Below are 23978 nucleotides of genomic sequence, written 5' to 3' on the forward strand. Positions count from 1 at the left end.
ATAAGGGGAGAGTAGAGCTGCAACTCCCACTGACAGATAGAGCAGAGAAAGATGAACAGAGACAAACTTCTGCTTCTCTTCCTTCAGGTATAACGGTTAAAAGTGGGAGTGTCAAACGAAACCTGCTGCATCAATCGGTTTCTTTCAATCTGACTCACTGCAACCTCCCTACTTCCTTTCTCATCCTTTAACGTGCTCTTTCAGGGAAGAAGCGGCGCGACTGACCTCTATCTGCACTTCAAGCTCTATTGAATCAAATTCAACACATTTTCACACTTGGGCTGCAGTGGCACATGCAGATGTAAATACACTCGCACACCCAAAACTGACAGGAAATCAACACGTGTGAGGATGAGTGCACACGTACGTTCTCAGTCCACATAGATTTGTGATGTATTTTGCAGGTTGTATGTTTAGCTGTGAGCAGAGCTATAGCACAGTGTCTGACATCACATCTCAGTGACATGACATCAGCAATAGACCCTCATCCACCACTGTAAAAAACACACATAGATGTTCTATTTCATTGCTCCAGGCTATAGAAACCCAAACAGCAGTCAGGTCCAGGCTGCGGATGATGAAACTCTGATGAAAAAGTGATGAAACAAAAATCCAGCAAAAACAGCATCTGTGGTTTTATCTTGCAGCTCCAGTGGGCCAACAATCAAACGGTGAAGGTGTGGCATTTATATAAAAAAAAAAAGGAAAGAAAGGGAAAAAGGCTGCCCCAAGGTGAAACTAAATCAATTGGATTTTATAAGCAGAGCAGGTAAAACTGCTGCAATGGCATAGTTTAAATTTTTTATGTGTGTTGTGCGTCTGTCAAGAGACTTAAAATGTGAGAGACAGTGCAGCCTACAGTCACGGCCGCAAGCCTGTAGATGTACAGACACAAGTGGGATTTTACGCTGACTGGGGAGCAAGAGGAGAGAGTCTGGGTGAAGACAGACACGAAGAGGGGCAGAGAGAGGGAGAAGGTGAAGGACAGATAAAGACAGCCGAGCAGCGAGACTGACAAACAATGCGGTGGAGAGAGACAACAGGAAAGAGGAGAGAGAGGGTGAGAGGGAGAGGAAAGAGTGAGGGAGAGTGAATCAAAGAGGAGAGATAAGTAGCTGTCAAGTTCTTGTGTATCTCACTTCACTTTGTTTGCCCCTGTAGTGTTTGTCAGCTTGAGGGGAAGAGAGATGCTCCCTGTCAGCTCTCAGGCATGTAACACGCCGACGGCAGGGCCAGTGGAGAGAGGTGCGGACGCGAGCAGGGAGATGAACTTGCGCACAACAGTAAAATCAATCAGGGAGAAGAAAAAGAAGAAGGGAGTGCTGAATGATGAGGGAACATCTGAGAGAAAACTCGATTTGCAGGTGAAAAATGAGTTTTTTCTGTAGAGAAACCTTTTATTACTGCTACTTTGCTTTTAAGCTTTCCACTCTCGCACAGCACATATGCAGTTTACAATTATAATGGTGGAGAGGTACAGAAAAACTGGCCCCTTATTTCTAGTCAGCGGCCATAAATTGTGTTGAAATGACAACTGTTGCCGGAAGGTTTCTTCAGTTGCAGCTAGTTAGCTAACTTAGTTCTTTTTAATGTTTTCAAGTCCTTTTAAAAACAACTATCCGGAAAGGTTTCTTAAATACGCACTTGATGGCTACATACATGACCCTAATGACACTATATTTGAGCAGGGAGCAAATGAGTACCACTTTTACAACAGCCCTATGCACACTGTTTGGGCATGTAGTTACAGTTGCTAAGCTATGATTGGATGTTCTGGGAGGGGGGTCATCAAATGATGAGGTAGGAGAAGCTCTTCATATTCGGGGACCACAGGCTGTCCACCTGGTTGATAATGCACTTTACACACTTTACAATTCACAATTTCTCAAATATATTATAGATTAGACCTGGAATTTTTGCAGCTTTAAGTGTACAATTTTAATGTGTCTGCCTCAGCTTGCGGCAGGTATGGACATTTTGTACACAATGAAATCTTTAAAACCAGTATTCATATGCTCCAAGGTATTTTTTCACAGCTACCTGCTTTAGGTAGAGAATGTACTAAAAAAAAAACAGCTAAAAGCATAGTTACAGAGAGGTAAAACTTGTTGCTTGATAAAAGGTTTAGACTTCAGTGTATCTGGCAAAGAATGACATTAAGCAGGGGAACAGATCAGAAAATAGCAAAGCTCCCACTTGTTAGATAACAGCAAAGAACAGTTACATATGAGAGAGAGACATTGTCAGGGCAACAGCAGGTTTCTCAAAAGCCAAGCCTTGTATAATTGAAAAAACATACAGATGGATGACAAATTAAAGGAAAAACTTGGATAAAATGAGTGGAGAAACATAGCAAATGCAGATATTCCCATACAGGGTCACTGAATGGTTGATGGGGATAAAAGAGAATGATAATGGCATTCACAGTCACCAGATCTCAACCCAACTGAAAATGCACATCTTGTTGGCAGACTGTCAGCTTATGGAATAAAACTGCTCTGCATATCCAGCCTAGTGCAGTAGCATTTCTCCTTTGTCACCCAGGAAATAAAGACAGGATATGATTTCTGCTTTCCTGTTTCTCTTTTAGGTTTTATCTTTTTATCTGGTGTATTTATATTTTAGAGTTCATTACTTTCTTTTCAATCTTTTTGTCCATGTCTTTAATCTGAGTTGGTTTCTGAGTGCAGGATAACTGTAATTTCAGGCTTTTCTTGAGTGAATGAATTGGACCTTGAACTTCGAAGTGGGGTTTTTCAAGCCCGAGGACAATGCATGAGCTGTGTTTGAAGGATGGTTCTCATTTGTGCACTCAGCGTGTGTTACTGTGTTAATGTGCTGGTATCGTACCATTCGATTCTGTCGTATCATACTGGACAGCTGGCGCTTATCTCCTCATTAAAAATATTCCTCCACCCCGCTCTGATGAAAAGCATGTTGTTTTGCACATGTACAGTACCTCGGCATGCACACATGCACGAGGCTGCACTTGATAGACACGCAAACACGCCCACGTGCATGTTGTTAGCGGGGGCAAGCCTGGCATCTCTGAATCTGCACTGAGCCATGAACAACCATATGGAGGCTTTCTTCTTAGTTAAACCTGCTGGATTGTTGCACGACAGTAGCCTGGGAACAAGTTACGCATTTTATTACACACAGATGCAGGCTGTTTTGAACACTGATTTGTTGTTAAGGCAACATGCCGCCGCAACATCACCGCCGCACTCTCAATTGTAGGGTGCGAGCCGTGACACCGAAGCCCACAGACGACGAATGAACTTCCAGCAACTCTAAAGCGCACACAAACACCTCCTCTGAGCTAAAATTAAAACTATTGTTCAGCATTCCTCACTGCAGAATGAGATCTGTTCATGTTTCCTGCTGCTAAATGGGAGCAGATAAACACACAGATGTACTTGAAGGGTAATTCTATCATGCATGCGTGGTAATAAAAGGGCAGTAATGCTCTCTAGCTCTCTACAGTATAGGGCTATGGTGCCATGGGCAGTGAGGAAATGAAAATAGATTTCACAGCTTCATTTCTGTGAAAAACCACAGCATGGCATTTTTCTGTTAACATACACATACCTCTGTATCTATATGGCATCTTAATCCGCCTACAATATGTATTTGTATGTGCGTGCCTGTGTGTTAAAGTGCACTTGTGCCGGCCTATCTAAACAAGCCTAAACAAGAGGCTTCTGCCTCATCTGATTAACAACCCTCAGCTCGAGGGCTATACACACACACACACACAGAAGGGAAGGATGAGAAGAAAGGTTATCCTGAGAGTGGGGAAGAGTCAGGTCGATGAATAAATGTGAAGGGATGAGGAAAGTGCTAGAAGAGCGAAGAGAAAAAAAAATGGGTAAACTATAACTCTGGAAGCAGCATTTTTAAAATAAGTTGTGTAAAGATGTAAAAGGGGGAGATCAAGTGCAAGACGAGGGATCCTGAAAGTGGATGTCAGCAGTGGACCATGAGGTTAATATTGACTTTAACCTCGGCAGCCATTTTCATCCAATTCCTCTGCCGATCATAAGTCTTCCATTAGTGATGAGGCTGACCGTACATGTCTCCCCTTTGAAGCACGATATCAGTGAGTCATGGATTAATGACCCCGTGCTGCTACCACTAAATGCTAAGCCTCCCAGAAGATGCAGTAACTTGAGTCCAAACAAAAACACACAAAGACAAAGAAAGTGGGGAGGAGGGGAATATGACAATGTTGATGATAGGGCTACTAATTATAGAGACCGAAGACAATTCAAGCAATTATATTACTTGTTTCCATGTCTACTCAAAGTTGGCAATTCTGCTGCCAACCACCAAGAGTCCTATTTAGCCTAGTTAGTTGCACACAAGATAAAACAGAGAATAAAAGACGCATCACAAACAAATGAGAGAGAAAATCCCCCTGGATAAGTATCCTGAATGCTGTGTAGTCGTAATCCTATACGTTCACTTCACATCCTGGCCTCGTAGCCTTCATTCTGCTCTCCTCCCGAGGAGATAAAACAAAGAGCTCAGTGACAAGTAGAGACAGAGACACTGTATAAGAGGAGAGCGAGAACGCTGAAGCACCAGTGAGTGATTTGAGTCACTGAGGAGTGTATGAAAAGTGCGAGAGTGAATGAAAAGACCACAGTGTGGCTCCTCTGCTCTGAGCCGAAGGGCCGCTGGGCGCAGGTCGGGCTGTTAGATGTGTGCTCAGATTCACCAAGTGGGGTAGAGACACGGGAAAGAGGCGCCGACTGAAACATGCACAGTCACACGAACAGAACATGCATGAAGATGGTGTGCTTGCTAAAAAAACACACACACACACACACACACACGACAGTGATAGACTCAGAGCACAGCCAGAGCAACTGAAGATGCTTCACAGGAAGTGGAGGCGCAGAGCAACTTGGAAACACACACACACACACACACACACACACACACACACACACACACACACACACACACACACACACACACACACACACACACACACACACACACACACATAGTGGTTTCACTCAAGGACACACAGATGGCAGCTGCTACACAAATACAAGTTAGTGGAGCGTACATTATTATCAGCTAAGCCAGCCAGCCAGGTAGCAAGTCACTGCTTCACAATAGGAAGCAATCTGCAGCTTTGAATATGCCCGCTTCCTTTCAAATGGAAAAAGAGCCGCTAAACTAACAACTTAAAGGCAAAGCCATGAAGCAGCGTGTTCTGCAAATCAAATGGAATAGAGTGACACTAGACTGTAGGGATCTGTGATGGATGGATGGATGATTTGTTTAATGATGAAGAGATAAACTGTGTGTGTGTGTGTGTGTGTGTGTGTGTGTGTGTGTGTGTGTGTGTGTGTGTGTGTGTGTGTGAGTGTGTGTGTGTGTGCTGTACAGAGTAGTAAAATGTTTGCTGGACAGCCTATAAAATATACCTTATCCCAGTGGAAATTATCTGCAAAAGCCAACCTAAATTCTATGCAATGGAGAAATATTACAATAGATACAAAACTGTGTTAATGAAAAACTAAGTACCGCCACCCAAACTGGAACAGTGTACACAGGGTTTTGGTTGCTGAAGAGAGGTGAGAGCTAAGGCAGAAATGTAATTAACAACCAAAAAAAACATGCATCATGCATCAACACAGCGACACCATAAAACACAAACCACAGTGCAAAACTGTGAACGCCATTCCTTATCTATACAAAGAGAGATTTCTGAGCGCCATTGTGGTTCTTGTACCTGCTACAAATTATCTCACGTGTATAATATAGAAGGAAATATGAGGCATAACAGAGAAATCAGGATTTTCAGTACAATCAGAATAATCTTAAACACTGATAAATCCCTAAATAACATTTTAAGTTTTTGTATTGCCAAAAGTAAAGGGGTATTGCTTTGCAAGTCCACAGTTTAGTCTGATTTCGAATGCAATCTGCAAATTTGCTACAGTTTAGGGCATCTAAACAAAGAGGTATTCAACAGTAGCACTTTCCAAGTACAAGGTGTACCACTGGGTATCAGGCATTTAAACAACAGAGAAAGTTTGTAAACTCTGCCACAAGTCCTTCCAAGTTCAGCAGAGTAGAACAAGCTGAAGAGGCCATTTATTAACGTGGAGACTACAATGGAGCTGAACTAACAATGACAAGATAGCGACATAGCGGTGAGCGGCGGCTGAACCAAGAAATATGACAAGTACGGAATCTGTCATCTAGCTCAAGCCTTGGAATAAAAATAAAATGTTTTCATGTGATATGCATTCTGCTTTCCATGAGCCACAAGATACGGAGAATGAATGAGTGTGTGTCCATGTCTATATTGGCAGGGATTCTCATTCTTTCCTACAAAGAGAGTCTTGCACACTGAAAACTGAAAAAAATGGGGGTTGGATTCCGTGGCTTGTTAGCGTGCCAGTGCTTTTGACATCTGCTATAACTTAGACAGATCAATAATGGATGGCGCGCGCACACACACACACACACACACACCACCAAAATATGGGCAAGTAGTGGGGCAGATCAGTAAATAAAGTTTTGACAAAAGTAGTTTAGGGACTGAAACAACCTCAAATGTACAGTTCTGGTGTATTAAAACTACATCAGGGAAATCAGCTGTGTTACAATGTCTTAATGGTTTTCTGTAGGAAATGGGTTTCCTTCCTTCTACGTGCTTCGGTCACCTCGCATTGGCGCTTTCTGTCGGGAAATGTTGGCCTCTTGAAAAACAAATCTAAGATGTGACTTGTTCGCTTTCATCTTCATCAGCAGTCGACATTAACGAGCGCAAAACTGCTAATGTAAACAAGGATGGATTGGCTGGCTGCAACTGCTTCCAAAACAGCCATGTTTAGAATGAAGCACTCTGTTCTGCCCTGCACTGTGCTGCACTGTGTGTTTGAATGTATGGCCCGTGTGTGTGTGTGTGTGTGTGTGTGTGTGTGCACGTGGTCAAACATTCCTGCGGGGCTATGGGGTTCAGCTGTTGTTGGGGCTATTTTCCTGCGTGCTGCATGCCATTGGTGGATCAAGGAGGATTACTCCTGGGGTCCGAGAACTTTGGGCTTGGAGCTAGAAACGATAAAAAGAGAGAGAACCACCTTGGTTTTGGAACGCTTCCTTCCAGGAATCAAACCCGGGCAAAAAGGGACTGTGGATCGGAGCTGTGTTTGTCAAAGCAAACCACGTAGGGAAATGAGCCAAGAGCTACACTGAGTGAGAGACACAGAGGGAGAAAGAGTAGCCACTCAAAGCCATCTTGTACCATAAAAATAATTAACCAATACTCAACTGTCACACAAGAAAAATCCCTGGTGCCCTGCTTTGAATTTGCCTCAGCTCGAGGAGCTGCTTCACACGTTGCCTTAATCTTGTCCATTACTGCGACGACATCAGTGTGAACAAAGAGGCTCCTCTCCAATTTGTTTTATAACGGCTCTCGTCCTGTTAGGGACCCCCAAATGGACGAGATTCCCAATTCCCCTGCATATCCTCCAGATTAAATTGGGAGGAGAGGGAGCTGAGGCTAGGCTAATTCAGATGCAGTGGCAAGACAGAGGCAGGCTGAGAGACGGACACAGAGAGAGTGAGTGTCAAAGTGACACTCTGCTAATTTGCTCGCGTCCACACAGACAAAATCAATAGAGTGGAGTAAGAAGTTGGAGGGGGCGCCCCAGTTTCCTGATTTAGGTCAACTGCAGTTGTCTGCACCCTAATGCTGTCTGTAATTAAATAAAACTAGTTAAAAAGTCTGCAGCGGCTCTGAACTTGAAGGGGGAAGAGGGATGAGAGAAGAGGGAGGGATGAGGCTAGAGTGATTAATTTCATCTTTGTTTTTCTCCTCCCACCGTTGCGAGTGAACACCATTATACAAAGTAGAAAGGTAGCCTCATTCGTGTACCCGTTGAACGCCCGGTGCTCCCTGGGGGGAAGAAAGTATAAAGATTCTAATGAGCTATAGAGAGAGTTCCTGAAACACAAACGGGCAGATAGAGACACACTGGGACGGTGCTCTGCCAGCCTTGGCAGCTCAACTCTGAGGAGGAACTCCATGTGGACCGTCAATTGACAGCCCATCAAACCATCACATTCTGTGTTTGTAGGCTTCTCCCCGCCTCACTGTATTTCCTCCTTCATCTCACCCATATCCACCTCTCTTTCTCCTTTTCATTTCCCTCTCCCTTCGTATTCTCCTCCTCACTTCCTTTCCTATGGTAGAGACTGACATCATGCTTGAGACAGTAAGCATATACAGTACAGTGGATGCGGGATGATGGATGATGGATCGCGATCAGTCAATATCAGAGCTTGGGAATTGGGTAATTTCTGGCTGTCCTGACATAAAATAACTTTAATAATGCCAAGATAAGTGCGATCACAGGGACTTTAAGCACAATTATTCATTCATTCACACATCCATATAATCATGTTTACTAAATATGATGATTTTTTTTAATACAGATGTTTACCCCAACATTCCAAATGTTGATTGACAGAAAATAATTGTCAGATTCTGCCAATAAATAAAAAAACTGAGAAAATATTTTCTCTGTTTAATATCAATATAAACTGAACATATTTGAACTGCTGGTTGGATACATAAGACATTTGAACACATCACCTTGGGTTTTAGGAACTTGTGATGGACACTTGAGATTTTTTCTGAAAATATTTCCATCTTTAACACAATGAACTGCATAATGCATCAGACAAACTATTTACACATGTAAAACAAAAACCTCATTTAGCAGTATTTAACAAAAACTTTGTTGAAATTAAAACTGTTCAGAATAAATGCAGTTCCCTCAAAGGCACACTGATTTGTTCAAGGACAAATCTTAAAATTAATAAAATCAAGACCAACTCAGACAGATCACACACACACACACACACACACACACCAGTCTTCTCTGTCTTGTGTTACACCGTTTTCAGATCTGAGTAGCGCTACCTCCCTTGTTTTTTATTGGATGGAATCAATTTGGATGGTTCAATTTAAACATGATATGATCATATCATCGTGAAACAAAATTTTATACACAATATTATTGAACTGTTGCCCAGCCATACCTCAAACCCAATAACGGTCTACAAGCTGTGACAGTAATGTCTGTCAGACATCACATATTGCCAGGCTTTGGCCTCCAAACAAGCTCCACCATTCAACAGATTGTGTTTATGTTAGGCCTTTCTCAAATAGCATATATACATGAATTGTACAGTCTCTAAAATAGTTTTTTACTGCCAGTAATTTCATAGATATATGTACCTGAAAAGATTATTGGTATTTATTTATTTATTTATTTATTTATTTATTTATCAAAATATAGCTACCGTCATTCATCTTTTGATTAAAAAGGTGAATATGTTTGTCTGAAAAGATTGGTATGAGGTGTTTATTCTTACGTTCTCAAATATTATATTGATACTAGCATCTGTGTTTAGATCTAATAATATTGTGGACTGGCCTTATACACATCTGTTCCTAGAATATGCACACCCATATGCCTGCATGTGTGTGGAGTACAAGTGAGTCCATACTCACAGCTGTATGCCAAGCAAGCACAGTCCTAGCCAGCCACTGTCACCCACTCTGTATTCTTACTGGGGCTGGTTGGTTGTAAGGTTAGTGGTGCATCAGGGCAGTATGTGCAAAGAGGATTATGGCTGTAGTCTAGATGAGGGTCCAGGGGGAGTTTACGGGTGACGCATCAACACTGATGATGCCTGGAAACATTCCCCTACAAATCAATGGCCTGGTTCCAAGCCGCCATTCAATCACTACCATTACCACACTAACCTTTGAACTCAATACAAGCTGGGGGAAATGCAGACTGTTACGAAATGTCGAATTGGGTGCATCCTTGTACGTTTAGATATTGTAATGTAAAACAAATACCACATTTTTAGGGGAAGAATGATAAATATTTGTCGTCCAGGTTATTGTCGACAGCTGCACTTTTCATCAGAACCACAAGCAAAGAAATTTTTCATTTTTTTTTTGCTTCAGGAGACAACAGCAGGATCAGCAGCTATGCTAAAACATATGTCATAAACGTGTGCAGTGCAGCATGCTCCATTTGTACACCAGTATTTTTAGTATCCCCATACTCATTATGTCAGCACGGCACAGCAGAAGGCCCGAGCTGGTCTGAGTGAACTGAGAGAGAGACAGGAAGGAAGACGATGCACCGTTCTGCTTCAGCTCGGGCATCTGCTCATTTGCTCCGGCATGCGGGCTGCTCGCATGTATACTGGCTGTGAAGAATGTGTTTTGCTTTTCACTATTCCAATTAAGTTTATGTTTGAAGGTGATGGAAAATAAATACGCCTCGTTTCACTGCTGTAGCTGTGTGCCGGCGTGCTCTCCAGGTGCTGCGTTAAAAAAAAAAGTCAAAGTCAATGCGGGACAAAGGACGTAAATCACTGATGTTACGCTATCCCACACACTACTCTTTCAAGTTAAACTACTGAAACAACATGAAAGCATCTTTCTACAAAAAAGCTGCTCAAAGACTGAAAGATGATACTGGACTTTGTAGTGACCATCAAGGTCAAAACAGAGCCCATGACAGGTCATTAGGCTGTAGATAAATAGGTAGAGGGATACATGATCCAAAAAGAGATTTCCATTATTGATCCATTAACAGCAGTGATTACTCTATAGGAAAATACTTCTGTGGCTGTGATGCTATTTTTAAAATTCAGATGTCCTTGGGAATTAAACAGAAACCACCACAATACCAATGCAATCTATTACTTGACCAACAAAACCATCTGCAGTTAAAAAGGATCTCTTGAAATAAATATGAAATAAAGTAAATGTGGCATCCAAGCTTCTGGACTATGCCAGCGTGTGTATATTTTATCTGAGGCCAGCTCTCAACACAAATTGCTTGTTAGCAAGAATAGCCAGAGGCCTCAAAAGGTATGAGAACAATCCGCTGGGAGGGGATCTGCTATAGGATCACGGTTTGTACTCATGTTGTGTACATAGCCAGCATACATACAAACAATAATTCTTTCTCTCCCGTCCTCTCCTCTGCTGGACTTAACAAAATGCCTGAGGTGCCCATCCGTCGTCATCACCCAGACCAAGTGCTTTTACTCCCAGCACAAAGGCTCCCACAGTGGGGGGTTTTCCTTCGCATTTCCCCTCTCGCCCCCACACAAAGGGGATCCATTTCAACCGCTTTTAGCAGCGCCACTTTCCACTTTTAGTTCTCCAGACTCCCTCCCCTGAGGCTGCGAATGGTGGGAGGAGGAAAATAGAGACACCAGGTGGATGCTTGGAGAGAGGTTAGGCTTGTGGCAAACAGGGCCACTTCAAACCAATCCCACCGCGCTTGTCTTTTTTTGGTAATGCCTGGCGGGAGGAAAAGAAATTGATACCAATGCCTGGAGTGACCCTGGTTGCCTGGATTAGTGATGTGTTCATTCATGCTCTCTGAGACTTGGTGCAACATCTGTACATCTTTGAATAACATTTTGGTATTCACTTTCTTTCACTTCCACTCTCACGTCTGTATGGTAGATATGAAGGCATGTCAGCAGCCGGTTAGCTTAGTTTAGCACAAAGCCCGGCCTTTCATGTTTGTTAAACCTGTTTGGATTTTTTTTTTTTTTTTACACAGATTAAAAAAATGAGATATAAAGTGTTAATTCATGAGCTTTAGACATGCTGGAGAGATAGGCTAGTTGCTTTCTCCTAAATTAAGCTAACCATCTGTAGGCTCATGCTCCATTAGTGTACAGACAATGAGAGTGGTATCAATCTTCTCATCTAACTCTCGGCAAGTAAACAAAAAAGCCTATTTCCCAAAATGTCAAACTGTTCCTTTAGTGACACGAAAACAGACAAAATGTGTACTCCATCTCTTTGCCGTTCTCTCTTGAATGGCAGGAGAAGAAATACCCAGCCTACTGAATCAACAGAAGGAATCCTCTGTGCTACTCCCAGAAAAGGAGCACAAACAAAGAAAACCTTACAATGCACTGCGATGCCAACCTTTGGAGTTGCTAGAAGAAGGCTGAAAAGGCCCCATTCAATCAAGGATGAGAGGCAGGAAGCGGGAAGACACTTGGTCTTCTCCCCTCAGACAAACAAAACTTCAAATGATCTAGAGGCTTAGATGTTTGGGGGGCTTATTAATTCAAGACAAGTATTTAACTAAGAAATCTGTTTCTGTCTCTGTGTGGTTTGAAGGCTTTCCTCTTAACTGGATAAACATTCCAAATAGGAACAGTCCCTAAAGAGGGGCTGGGTTGAAAAGAGGAGACGTAAGAAGTGAATTGGGTCGCAGTTGGAGGGTTAGTCAACCTGATGAATTAAACAGACTCTCTGAGGCAATAACACTCTACAACACCCACACAATTAATTTAGGAATTCACAGGAATCATTCAGCTGGGGAGAACCAGACAGTTTCGAAGTAATATTTTGGAGCTTTGTCACCGAGATTATAGTTAATCCCATTTTCAAAGTTGTAACTCCTCTGTTCTTTTGCCCCATGAATCTAAATGAAGAAAAACCTGCATGCAGAATACTATACATCCTATACCTTCTTCTTCTATAGAATGAAGCTATTTCAATGAGCTGTGCAGTCTTGCGTGCCAAAAATCAATTGCAATCGGCCTCAACACTTCAGTCTCAAATTGACTGAAAAAAAGAAGCCATGACGAAAGCGAGCGAGCGAGTGGCAGCGGGCCGCAATGAAAAGCCCTTTTGAAAGTCAACCTGACATTAAACTGGCTTTTCTGTGCACGGGCACAGAGAGGAAGTGAGGGGAGCTAACAGAGGAGAGGTGAAGAGGACGGGCGGCGAGCCAGCCCCCCGCATGCAGCAGGTTGACATGCAGAGGAGAGCCAGGCCATCACCTCGACTGCACAGCGAGAGCAGGAAACAGAACGTTCACACATACACTTGTATTGTGTGAACCTTAGAGGGGACAAAGATCGAATATAGAGACCACATATACTCTGATCTAACCGCAGAAGAGGGGTACACACACAATGAGCAGGTAATAAGGCAGCCAACGGCAGCCAAGGTCAGAGAGGCCTGCTGCCCAGAAATCAGCCAGGCAACAGCTGATCCTCCCAATGTGTTCCTTACAGAGACAGAGAGAGTGATGGAGACGGAAAAACAGTTCAATCTCAGAGAAGACAGAGAGCGATCTAAACCGATCAATGTCACTGCCACAGCTCTTGAGCCCACAGTCAATACACAGTACTTATATGGCGCACCTGTGGCGTCTGTGTGCAAGCATCTCTATTTGCAGAGGAGATTTTCACCCTTAAAATTTGAAATGATCATCACTAAGATCTGCTCTGATTCAAAACACGTGTAAACAAACATAAGCAGAACCGAAAAAGGAAGATGATATGAATGTGAACAAGAAGAAATTCACACCACAGCTTTTTATAGATACAGAAGTAATCAACAGCAGTGCATAAATGACAAGGGTGCAGACTCATTCTCGGGTCGTTTCTGCATGGTAGCTGCCACGAGAACAGCTGCCTCCATCATTAAGGAACCACAGATAAAATAGGTACCAAGGCCATAAAGAGAACAGACACAATGAGACAGAAACTAAACCCAGGGAAACGTGAACATACCATCTGTCTGCCTCCTAAATGCACTTAAAAAGCATCAGACTTATGACAGATCCTCAAAAAATGATAAGTAGAAAATTTTTTCTGCATCCATCAACTGACCATTTGCTAAGCCCTGCTCCGCTTAGTTACCGTTGCCACGCCTGGTCAGATGGCAGATTTAGTTATTTTAAAATCACTGGGACTGGGAGGTAGACTAAAGCACGCTTCTCATTTTATTAGCTGTAGATGGCTAGCTAACGCCAACTCTGTGAGGTAGTTGCAAACACTGACTCTGGCTGACTCATTTTAAAACGAGAACCACGTAATAGGGTCTTAAATGCTATTGATGACTGTGTACGTGAACTGTGCTAAGACTGTAGCTACCAGTTAATGATCCATGTAAAACACGTGAAGATAAAGCAGAAGCTTCAGGTATTGTATAAGCATGATAAGGAAAAGGCAAGAGTGTTATTGTAATATTGTTCTAGCATCACCTGGCTTGGATGCTGATTTACTTACTTTAGAAAAACACAAATCTAACCATTTTTGCTTGTCCAAATATAATGCAATAAAGGTCTTATTGTTCATATTGTCACTTTTACAAGAGGAAGTGTGTATGAATGAACTAATGAATCTGGCAAACACAGCCTTACTTCTGGTAACAAGGTTACTGGGGTTTAAACTTCCCTAAATAGAATAGATAAAAAGATAGAGCTAACATAAGATAACATAACTCTTACAGTCCCGAGTGGAGCCTCTTGTGGCGGAGTAATGTAACGTTAGGTGATGATGTGCTCCTTGGGCTTGGAAATAACCGACGTTAGCCAGACATGCAAACATTTGCAGCATATCTTACAGCACATTAAAAAAAACACCCTCCCCCAACACTTTTTCATCGGCTAAGCTATGATTGAAAATTGCTGTTCAATTTATATATCTAGCTAATGCTCTTTGTATAGCCTTGTGGTAACAATGTAATTGAATTACAGGGTCCAAGGCCTATAATGCTTGTGCTCTGGCCACAGAAATGTCTCCTTAATCTAAAACGTCATGATTTTACATTTTGCACCAGCAACAACTTCCACACAGCAGTTTTCACTGTTTTCAAAATCTCATTTTAGAATGAGATGCTTCCACTGAAAGGAAACACGTTCAATAGGGTTTGATGGGGTGCGGAGTATGTAGCACAACAAAAGATGCATACAAAGTCTGTCGCTACAGCTCTACTCCAAAGCCTGTGGGGCATATGTAGTGCTTTATCATCTTCAGACTTGCAGTCCACTGAGGCTGCTGCAAACACACACCCAGAAATACAACACAGAAACGTGCACGTAAGCATACAGACGCACATATGCAACATTAGATACATGCAGAAAATCACGGCTAAAAATATGAATGTATCCTTGAATACACAATATTTAATACACAAAAGGCAAACACTCACTTTATCTGAGGATATCTAGGACAGGTGAGCATAGATCCAGAGGAGGGAAGGGGGGGGGGGGAAGAAAAGAGACATGTGGAAGAGCGAAGATAAAGGTGGAACAGACTGCAGCACAGATAGAGGGAAGTGGGCTACTAAAAGAAAGGAATAGAAAAAAAGCCAGACAGAAAAGGAATGAGCGAGCGATAGATGAGAAGAAGGAGGCAGAAAGTGAGATAAGGGTCATCACAGCGTGACCTGCTGTCTCTGGAAACAGTTCACTCTGCGGAAATGCGGCAGAGAGTGGAGGGGAAGAGAGAAAAGGAACCAATTCAATACAACAGAAATACAAAAGCACTTCCATTTAATGAAGGCGCTGCAAAACAAAAGTAGAGGAGAGAGGGAGCAGATGAGGCCAGCAAGGGTTGGTCAGTCCTGCGGGTTCCAGTCAAGGTCGGGCAGTGGCGTCCGCAGGCTTTAGTCTGCAGACCTCTCACCCTCTTCCTCTGTCTCTGTCTCTCTCACTGACATTAATCCTGACCGTCGCCCTGCTGATAAACTCCTGACAGTGTCCTCAGTGACCTGAACTGGACTGTGATGCTTTAAGCAGAGCTGAGCTGCACTTTTTGAGGGACAATTTTAAGTATCTTGACACTTAGATGAATTTAGGTCACGTCCACAAAGTTATCCGCTGTGGTATTCCATCCACACTAAGCCGATGATTTATACAACTTCAATCTGATCTTTTGGGAAACACTCTGCAAAGTGGATATATACGGTTTTAAATGATGTTGTTTCTGCCTTGCAGTGTGGATCATCGGAGCGTTTAGAGAATGCTCACGTATGATCGACTTTCACAAATAGGGCTAGGTATGTATCGGCCTCAAAAAAAGACCCTGTATAGGTCGGGCTGTTGAAGCTCCATACCCCGCTCTATTCACAAATATGGAAAAACGTACAGTATTAATAACAGCACCTATATGTGTGATCAGCTACTGTAGGCTGATACACATAATTAGTAAAAGACTGAGCTAATTACAAGTATGTCACTGGTCATGTCAACAGCGTCCAACCACCACTTAGTAGTATATATTGGTGTTAATGAACCAGTTTGTTGTTTGCCAATCATCAGGAAAGCCAAGGAAAATAACAGATGTGTTTTGTTGTTTTGGCATTTCAGTGTGGGCATTTCCAAATGTATCCACATTGGTGTGTCATCAACAAAACCGCATAAAAAAGGGTCGGATGCAGGGGAAATATGCTCTGAGGAAAAACTGCCCAAATGTGGATTTTGGCCTGATGGGGGTCAATCATCCCACAGAGAAATACATTAGACTGTGCAGCGAAACAAAGAACTGGACCAAAGCCATCCGTACGAGTCTCCTCTGGTTACACATCCCCCACTGTGACTGTGTGAATGAGTGTGTTAGAGGGCAATTCTACATTCAAGAATTAAGAGGGTAATTGAAGACAGAGACAACCACGACCATTAGCTCTTCGCTTTCTTAAATTATGCATATGTCCTTTAAGCGAGCCTTGACACTTTATTAGTCATTAATAATACATTAATGATGTAAGATTTATCCTGAACAGGCCATAACTATACTTTGTTATTCACATGTTAATAATAAATAAGCACACTGGTTTTAGTAACTTGAGGGTGAGCAGAGGTAGCTATTACTAAAGTGAGGTTTATGGGAAAATGGAAGCCTTGAGGTCATTGCGATGTGCTGGGTCACCCACACAACTGCTCACACAAATCAATGTACACTTCCTTTATGGTCAATACATGCCAGCCTGGATTACAGCCACAGTACACAGATAACTGATGCTGGACCAGTGCCGGTAATCATTTTCCTGCTGCAAATGAGCACAAAAAACAAGTGTCTCTTGACGCTACTCACCCGCCAATCACAGTGATTGTCACCGGCAGGCACCCTTCATTCATGAAAATGGCATGTCAGTCATTTTCTCCCAGACCCACACAGATGATAAACACACACACACACACACACACACACACACACACACACACACAGTGTGTACTCTACCCTCATCTCCACTACAGGAGTGCTACTGATCAGTTAAGCTGCTGAATTCCTAATAGGACATATCCCATTAACCTCTCTCACGCAGAGATCAAGGATTGATATTGAGGAAGGGAAAGCACAAACATAGCACACCGCAGCAGAGCTGCTACAAAGGCACAGTACATAATAGCGAAGCTAGCCACAGAGGCAGAAGGATTTCATCAAGAACCACAAATTTCGTTTATTACCTTCAAAGGAATTAAAGTCTCATCACTTTGCAAACACATCACAATGTGTGGGAGATTTCTTCAAATGCCTCATTTTGTCCAACCAAAAGTCCAAAACCCAAGAGTATTTTTTATTTACTGTCATACTAACATACTTTGACATACAGCGAAAAGCTGCAAATCCTCACTTCTGAGAGTTTGGATCCTGATGAAACTATTCATTAGTTATCAAACGAGTTGGAGATTCATTTTCTTTTGATCAACTAATCAATTAACGAGCTAATTATTTCAGCTCTAAAAGCAGTGTACAAGCAAGCCTGTAAGAAGGACATTAGCAATTACCAGACAGACAAGCATTTGAAACCAAGAGTTCATGTCTAGCCAATGTGAAATAATGGCTATTATAATGGCCATATGCATTCGGGCAAACTGGAAATCACTGGGCCATCTCAGAGTGGAAGCATCATCTCCCTATAGCAAGCACGCTAGACTGCCACTGGAGTGGAAATGCAGGAAGGCTCCCCCAGCTGCCTGTCTCAATATTATACATGGATGTGAGCAGGCGATTACAACATATTGGTTTGTCTGTGTCACCAACCCCAAACAGGATTTGAAAGGGTTTCCCAGGTGTGTGTGTGGTGACGAAAAGCTGGAAGGAAGTGAAAAGAAAATGGGTAGTTTCATTTCCACAAAATACATCACAATCGTGTCCTTTTCCTGCATCTAGTGTTGCGGAATCTAAACAAACGGACAATGTTTGTGCGGTTTGGATGTTTTCTTTCATAATTGAGGGCTTCATAATAAACAGAGCATGATTTAATTGAAAAAAACAAACGAACCAGCGGTGGCATTCCTCCAACTCTGTCCTCACGTCTCGGGCCATGTTTGTGCAACAAAGGCTATTATTGTCAGGGTGAATCAGCAATGAATAAAACGCTCACTGAGTCCGTCATATGTCACATGCCCATGTAGATTTATTTAACCCTTACATGATGCACACACTGGGGAACAGCTTGTAGTGGGGTGGGTGGTTAACTCTCTTCCTCTCTATTTTTTTTATTTTCTGCATCTGTTCAATTCACAGGTGAGCCTCCTACCGTCTCCTTCCCTGTTGAATGATTGCATTGGGCCAGTATGTGTGCAAATGTGTGCACACACACAGAGGAGAAGGGGTGCTATCTCTGCAGATGGAGACGAGGCAGCGGGCGAGGAAGTAATTACAAGCTGGTAGGCTTCACCTCACCAAGCCCCCTCCCCCCACCCTCTCCCATACATCGCCCTGGGGCTTGCTGCATTAGAGAATCATGGGTATAATGGTGGAATGGGCCTCGGGGCCCCCTCCAAAACAACCTGCTAATCCCCCGTGGAGTGGGTGGGTAAGGGAGGGGGGTGAATTTAGGGGTAACAGGGCAGGGCGGACGCCCCGACAATGAGTCCACCCCTGACACGCGCCAGCTCCCTCCACCCCCCATCAACCACAGTGACATCCCCCCATGGGAGGAACCAGCGATGTCAGCCATGAGAGAGCAGTAAAACCCCCAGGCCCGACGCTGGCCCTCCATCGCAGCCAAGCCTCGAGCGCGAACATTCAATCAGGCCGCTGCTCCATTCTGTCTTCATCTGATGCTACTGTTTGCCTTTTCCACAGCACTTGAAGAACTGAACAGGGTTGCGCGCTGAATCAACCTTCTGCAGTCACTGATGGAGAATTCAACTTGCGCATACCAGCTCGTTAAAATGGTTTAATTATGTGTCTAAATTATGATGAGCAATGACATGCTTGATTGGTTGTATCAAAGGGCTTTAATGAGGAGAAAGGCCTCACTGTCTGTCTGTCTACAGCTTTAACTCTATGTCTACTCTAAACATGACAGAATGCAGCCTCGAGTATGTTCAGCAGTCAGTGACTAAAGTCAAAGTCTGTTTGTCTTCAGTGATATTTGTGACAGATTATCCATCAAGCACTTATGGGAGCATTGGAAAGACATTCTTGGGTACGTCTGTCGTCCGAGATTCAGTTATCTCAGCTCTTCACCGTCTAACTCTGTGTCTCCTCTTATCCTCCGTAACATGATCTCATAATTTTTACTGCCAACCTAACCCATCTTTGTGTTCAAAAACATGACTTTCATATTCTCCCTCTTGGCTCAATCTAATGTCTCCATCCAAAGTCCATTTAGGAGTCAGATATTAACATCGTCTCATCAATCTTCCAACCTTCTTGCTTCAGGTTAGGAACCAGTAATCACTCCACTGGTGGGCTAATGGGCGCCTTAACATCAGCTCGCCGAGAGTCCATTCATATTTCATCAATGGCAGTGGCCCCCGTCCTCCCGGGGGCCCCGCCTCGCTAGTAAGGCGAATCGACATCAAACGCTGCAACCTTCCAATTAGACAGTGAGACGTTCTGATCTCATCTCGATTTAGCCTGAGATCAAATGTTCCTGCAAGGATCCAAGGATTTCCAAGCCCTTTTAGTTAGCCAGCCTCCCTGTCAAAAGGGGATAAAATGTTCGCTGAGAGCACCTGGAGGAGATCACATTTAAAATGGCTGAGCTAGGGACTTACTTGTACCAATATTTAGATATCACAGCAATTCTACAACATGGATATTCATGAAAGACCCAACAGGACTGAGCAGAAAAGTGAAAACAGACGTGATGATGTTAATTTCTACCGAGTTGTGATTTACGTAGGTACCATTTCAGGCAGTGTTTTTGCTATAAGTTGTGGAGACCTGTGGGAAGGTCAGAGCTGTTACTCCTGGCATGAAAAATTTAGGATGAGATTCCACCTGGGGATCAGTGGTCATTCCTGATGTGAGATTATTTTGAAACGAGGATAAACATTTGATTATCCCTTTCCCTTGCAAAGTAAGTGAACAGCTGATGGAATATCCTTCCTTTCTCAAGTGTCACAATAGCAATAACCATGCTAAACCGCAAACCTTTCAGCAATAGCAAAGTGAAAAGTATTTTCATTTCTTTGGCATTATCTGATGAATATTAAATTATTTCTGCAGGGCCACAAGGAAGGTTTGGTGAATCGTGGTTCGACCATCTCTGTGACAGCCGGCTTTTCATCCCGACTTCGAGTGTGGCAGCTGGGAACAGTTATAAACCCTTTTGCTCCATGACATGATCAAACAACACATCATATGAACAAGTTCTTTTATAGCATAACCCAGCCCTTACCCCTTCAAGCTCTGAATAGTCTTTCTAAAGTCTCCATTGATCCACTTACAAAATGAATGACATTCTCTTCTACAGACACTAATGAGCAATGTACAGTACAAACTAGAGCTGGGCGATAAATCGATTAATTCAAATTTAAGTTGATGCAACTCTGCTTCTAAGAACTCTTAGTACCTCGTCCACACAGAACTGGAAGAATCATTTTCCCATAGTATCTGACATGAGAAGAAGGGGCTATATATACATACATATATATATATATATATATATATATATATACACACATACATACATACATATATATATATATATATATATATATATATATACATACATGAATACATACATACATACACACACACACACACACAAGATATTACAGATGATGTGGCATTTCACAACAGTAAAGCTATGTTGTCTCTTGTGGTTTGTTTTAAAGGAAAAATCATAAATCGAGTGTGGTGTGAACAAATCGTAAAAACCAAAACACAAAAGCACATCAACTATTTTGAACAAACTGAAAAAAACACTTAACCTGGACCACCAAACAGCTCCTCACCATGTGCATCGTGTAACCTGAATTTCACAACAGGAAAACATTGCAGTTCCTTCCTCAAAAAAGGACCCGGCCGCAAACATGTGGCACCGCTGCCAAAACGTGTCTTAAAAAATAAATCACAGCCAATTAAATGAGTCTTATTGCTGTTATTGAGGAAAAAAATGGGATAAAGAGAGCCCTAATCCAATTAACAGGGCCCCCGCTTGCAGTTTGGGGACAATGGCATGTATTTAGCCTTCAAAATGAATGTCTTCCTTTAATCCAGCCATGTGAACTTTGATAGGAAGGGAATGGGTTTAAGAAGTTAATCTATTCTGCCCTATCAAAATATGGAAGCTGTGGGCTCTGGTGGACTCCGCTCTGCACAGGATTAAGTGTAATATAATATAGCTGCACAGGGACTAGGGTCAGGTCTTCAGCACTTACATGGAGAGAGAAAGTAAACAAGTCTATGAGGAAAAATTTAGAAGAGCGGTCAAGTGACCAGACCACAAAGCGTGACACAGAGAGGCCAAAGGCTAGTTCCTAGTTCACTGTGCTTCACTGATTTCAGGTCAAGGTGGCACCTTGGACTTTAAACAACATTTACAAAAGCCTGGAAGCTTGCCTTATCACACAACCAGACAGGCAACATACAAGAAAGTAAGTAAGGAAAAATGTGTAATTTCCTATCATATCAGTAGTTTTAAGAGGGTTTCTACCGTCCATTTTTTCCTGGCATCCTTGCAAATATTACAAAATGATTATTGGCTCCTTTTCACGGAGGCTGTGGGATCATGTAGGGACCAGAGAATCACACACACAGAGCAGACCAATATCTCTGGGGAATATAATTATGAGACATTTAAGCCGCCTCTCAGCGGCCGCATCTCAATGAGCCCCCCTTTTTTTTTTTTTTTTTTTGCGGGTAAAGACAAGGCAAAGCAGAAATTCCTACCACACCAACAGGACAGAGTCTGTGTGGGATTTATTTCTTTCTCCCAGCTACATTTGGCTCCGGTTGCGTTGTTGACGCTTGTTTGTCTCACTTCAGTGTTTGATCCAAAGCCCCCCGACAGACTGGGAACAATGAATGCACTGAAGGATACACACATTTTCCAGGACCTCTCAATGTCCACAGCAACCTCAGCTCCATACACAGCAAAAATAAAGACAAGGTCTCTTTTTTTTTTTTTTTTTTTTTAGCTCTTCCTCAGATTTGTGTTTCTTTCGAAGAATTGGCAGAGGTTGAGCGAAATATACAGAGACGTTCAGCGAGTGACTGAGGGTAAAGCAGCTGATTTCCCCCACAGACACAGACACACACACACACACACCATTCAAACAGACACTATACCACATAAATCTGAGGCAAAAACAGCCCACTAGTTTATTCCCGGACAATGCGAGGCGAAATAGGGCAAATCACGAGTAAGGGTGGTAAAAATAAATAAATCAAAATGTGGCTCTTCATTTGGCAAACCATGGGGGGGTCAGAGAGACAACCCTATGCTTTGCAATGTGGCAGTCAGATGAAAACCAAGCTCTCATCACGGGCTGTTTGTAACAGAGCTGATGCTGTCTTACATAAAAACAAAAACCAAAAAAAAAAAAAACCATAACAATTCGCAGTGGTGGAAAATCCTCATTCGTAGCACCAGCTCACCTCTAGAAAACCCATCCACACATTCACACATGCCCTACAACTGAATGTGAGTGAACGCAGAGGACAGCAGTTTAAAAAAAATAACCAACAACATAAAGGCAAATAAACTTACCGACGCCGTATTTTTCATTTTCTGTAGGTATCCACATGTTTACGGTCGGGACATTTAAGTGAGCGGTCGGAATAGCAGCGAAATGCAGGGTTTTGGTGCTGTGTAACGCATTCTATTGGTGTGCTTTCCTCCGGTCTGTAGTAGGAGTCATTGTTTAGGTTACAGACGGAGAAAGCGCTGCTGCTGCTGCTGCTGTTCGTAGTGGTACGGAGACGTGCTGCCTTCTGGTGCTGTCGGAAATGTGACAGTTAGGAGGTCGGCGCACGGAGGACCCGGCGATTTGTGTCATTTCTCAACTTCGTGACATTAGGGGGGTGGAGAGTGTGAGAGCTGTGCAAGTCTCTGGTATTTAAGTTGATACTTTTTTCGTATTAATGCGGTGAATTTAACTTTTTGTTCTTAGCTGTTTCAGCACAAAAGCACTTCCTCTGTTTAATCTTTATCTTTTCTATAGGCTTTAAACGCACCTATTGATGTGGTTTGTCATACCCACTAACAGCACACATTTTAAGATAGCTTAATCGTTGCCCATGGTCAACCAACGACGCCAAACATTATGTGACATTGTTATATGTTACTGACACAGAGCTGCCTAAAAATAAAAACAATTTAAACAGGAAATAGGCTAATACAACTTAGTGAATTGCCTGCACCAGCTAGGTTAAGGCTAAAACGATAGTAGCAGAAAGGCTAACGGTAGTTACCACTAACATTATTTTATTACTGGTAGAAAATGATGAAATAGGCTAAGTTAAAAGAAAATATGCTGCTAGTTATTTTTCTTTCTCAAAAATATGCAGCCTTCTGTTAGCCGACAGAAAACATGCTTCTTTGTCTGACCATTTTTACAAATAGATAGATAGATAGATAGATAGACTTTATTAATTGGGTCGTCATAGCAGCCAGGTACATTAAAATACAATAGAATAAAATACTTAGATAGAAAAGATACAAAAAAGATAAATAGGTAAGGTGCAAAGAGTTGTAGTTGCAAGATGGTGGTAATAGTACTGATGACATCCTATTTTGGTATTTCTGCCAGACTAACCTTTATACACAAACTCTACATTTTATTTTCAAAGTACCTGAGACAGACATGTAGCTCATTTGATGTGACCACAGGTGAAGCCACCAAACACACAGGGCAAAAATGAATAAATGTGAAAACTTACATAAGAGACCTCCGCCA

The 23978-nt window shown here is 42.5% G+C and overlaps 1 protein-coding gene across 12 annotated transcripts in view; it reads right to left on the reverse strand.

The window, feature by feature from the left end:
- The window catches only part of dock4b (dedicator of cytokinesis 4b), a 113632-nt gene extending 90591 nt beyond the window's left edge, over positions 1-23041 (reverse strand). For 10 of the 12 annotated variants that reach the window (XM_051392688.1, XM_051392684.1, XM_051392680.1 and 7 more), the window contains exon 1: positions 22790-23040. In XM_051392688.1, coding sequence (XP_051248648.1) covers positions 22790-22826 — 37 coding nt within the window. In that variant the 5' untranslated portion in view covers positions 22827-23040. Of the gene's footprint in view, positions 1-22789 lie in introns of all 12 variants that reach the window. The other 2 variants (XM_051392686.1, XM_051392685.1) reach the window with 1 other exon arrangement.
- Between the last annotated feature and the right edge of the window lie 937 nt (positions 23042-23978).

Source organism: Dicentrarchus labrax, unplaced genomic scaffold (assembly GCF_905237075.1).
Source record: "Dicentrarchus labrax unplaced genomic scaffold, dlabrax2021, whole genome shotgun sequence".
NCBI classification, from domain to species: Eukaryota; Metazoa; Chordata; class Actinopteri; family Moronidae; genus Dicentrarchus; species Dicentrarchus labrax.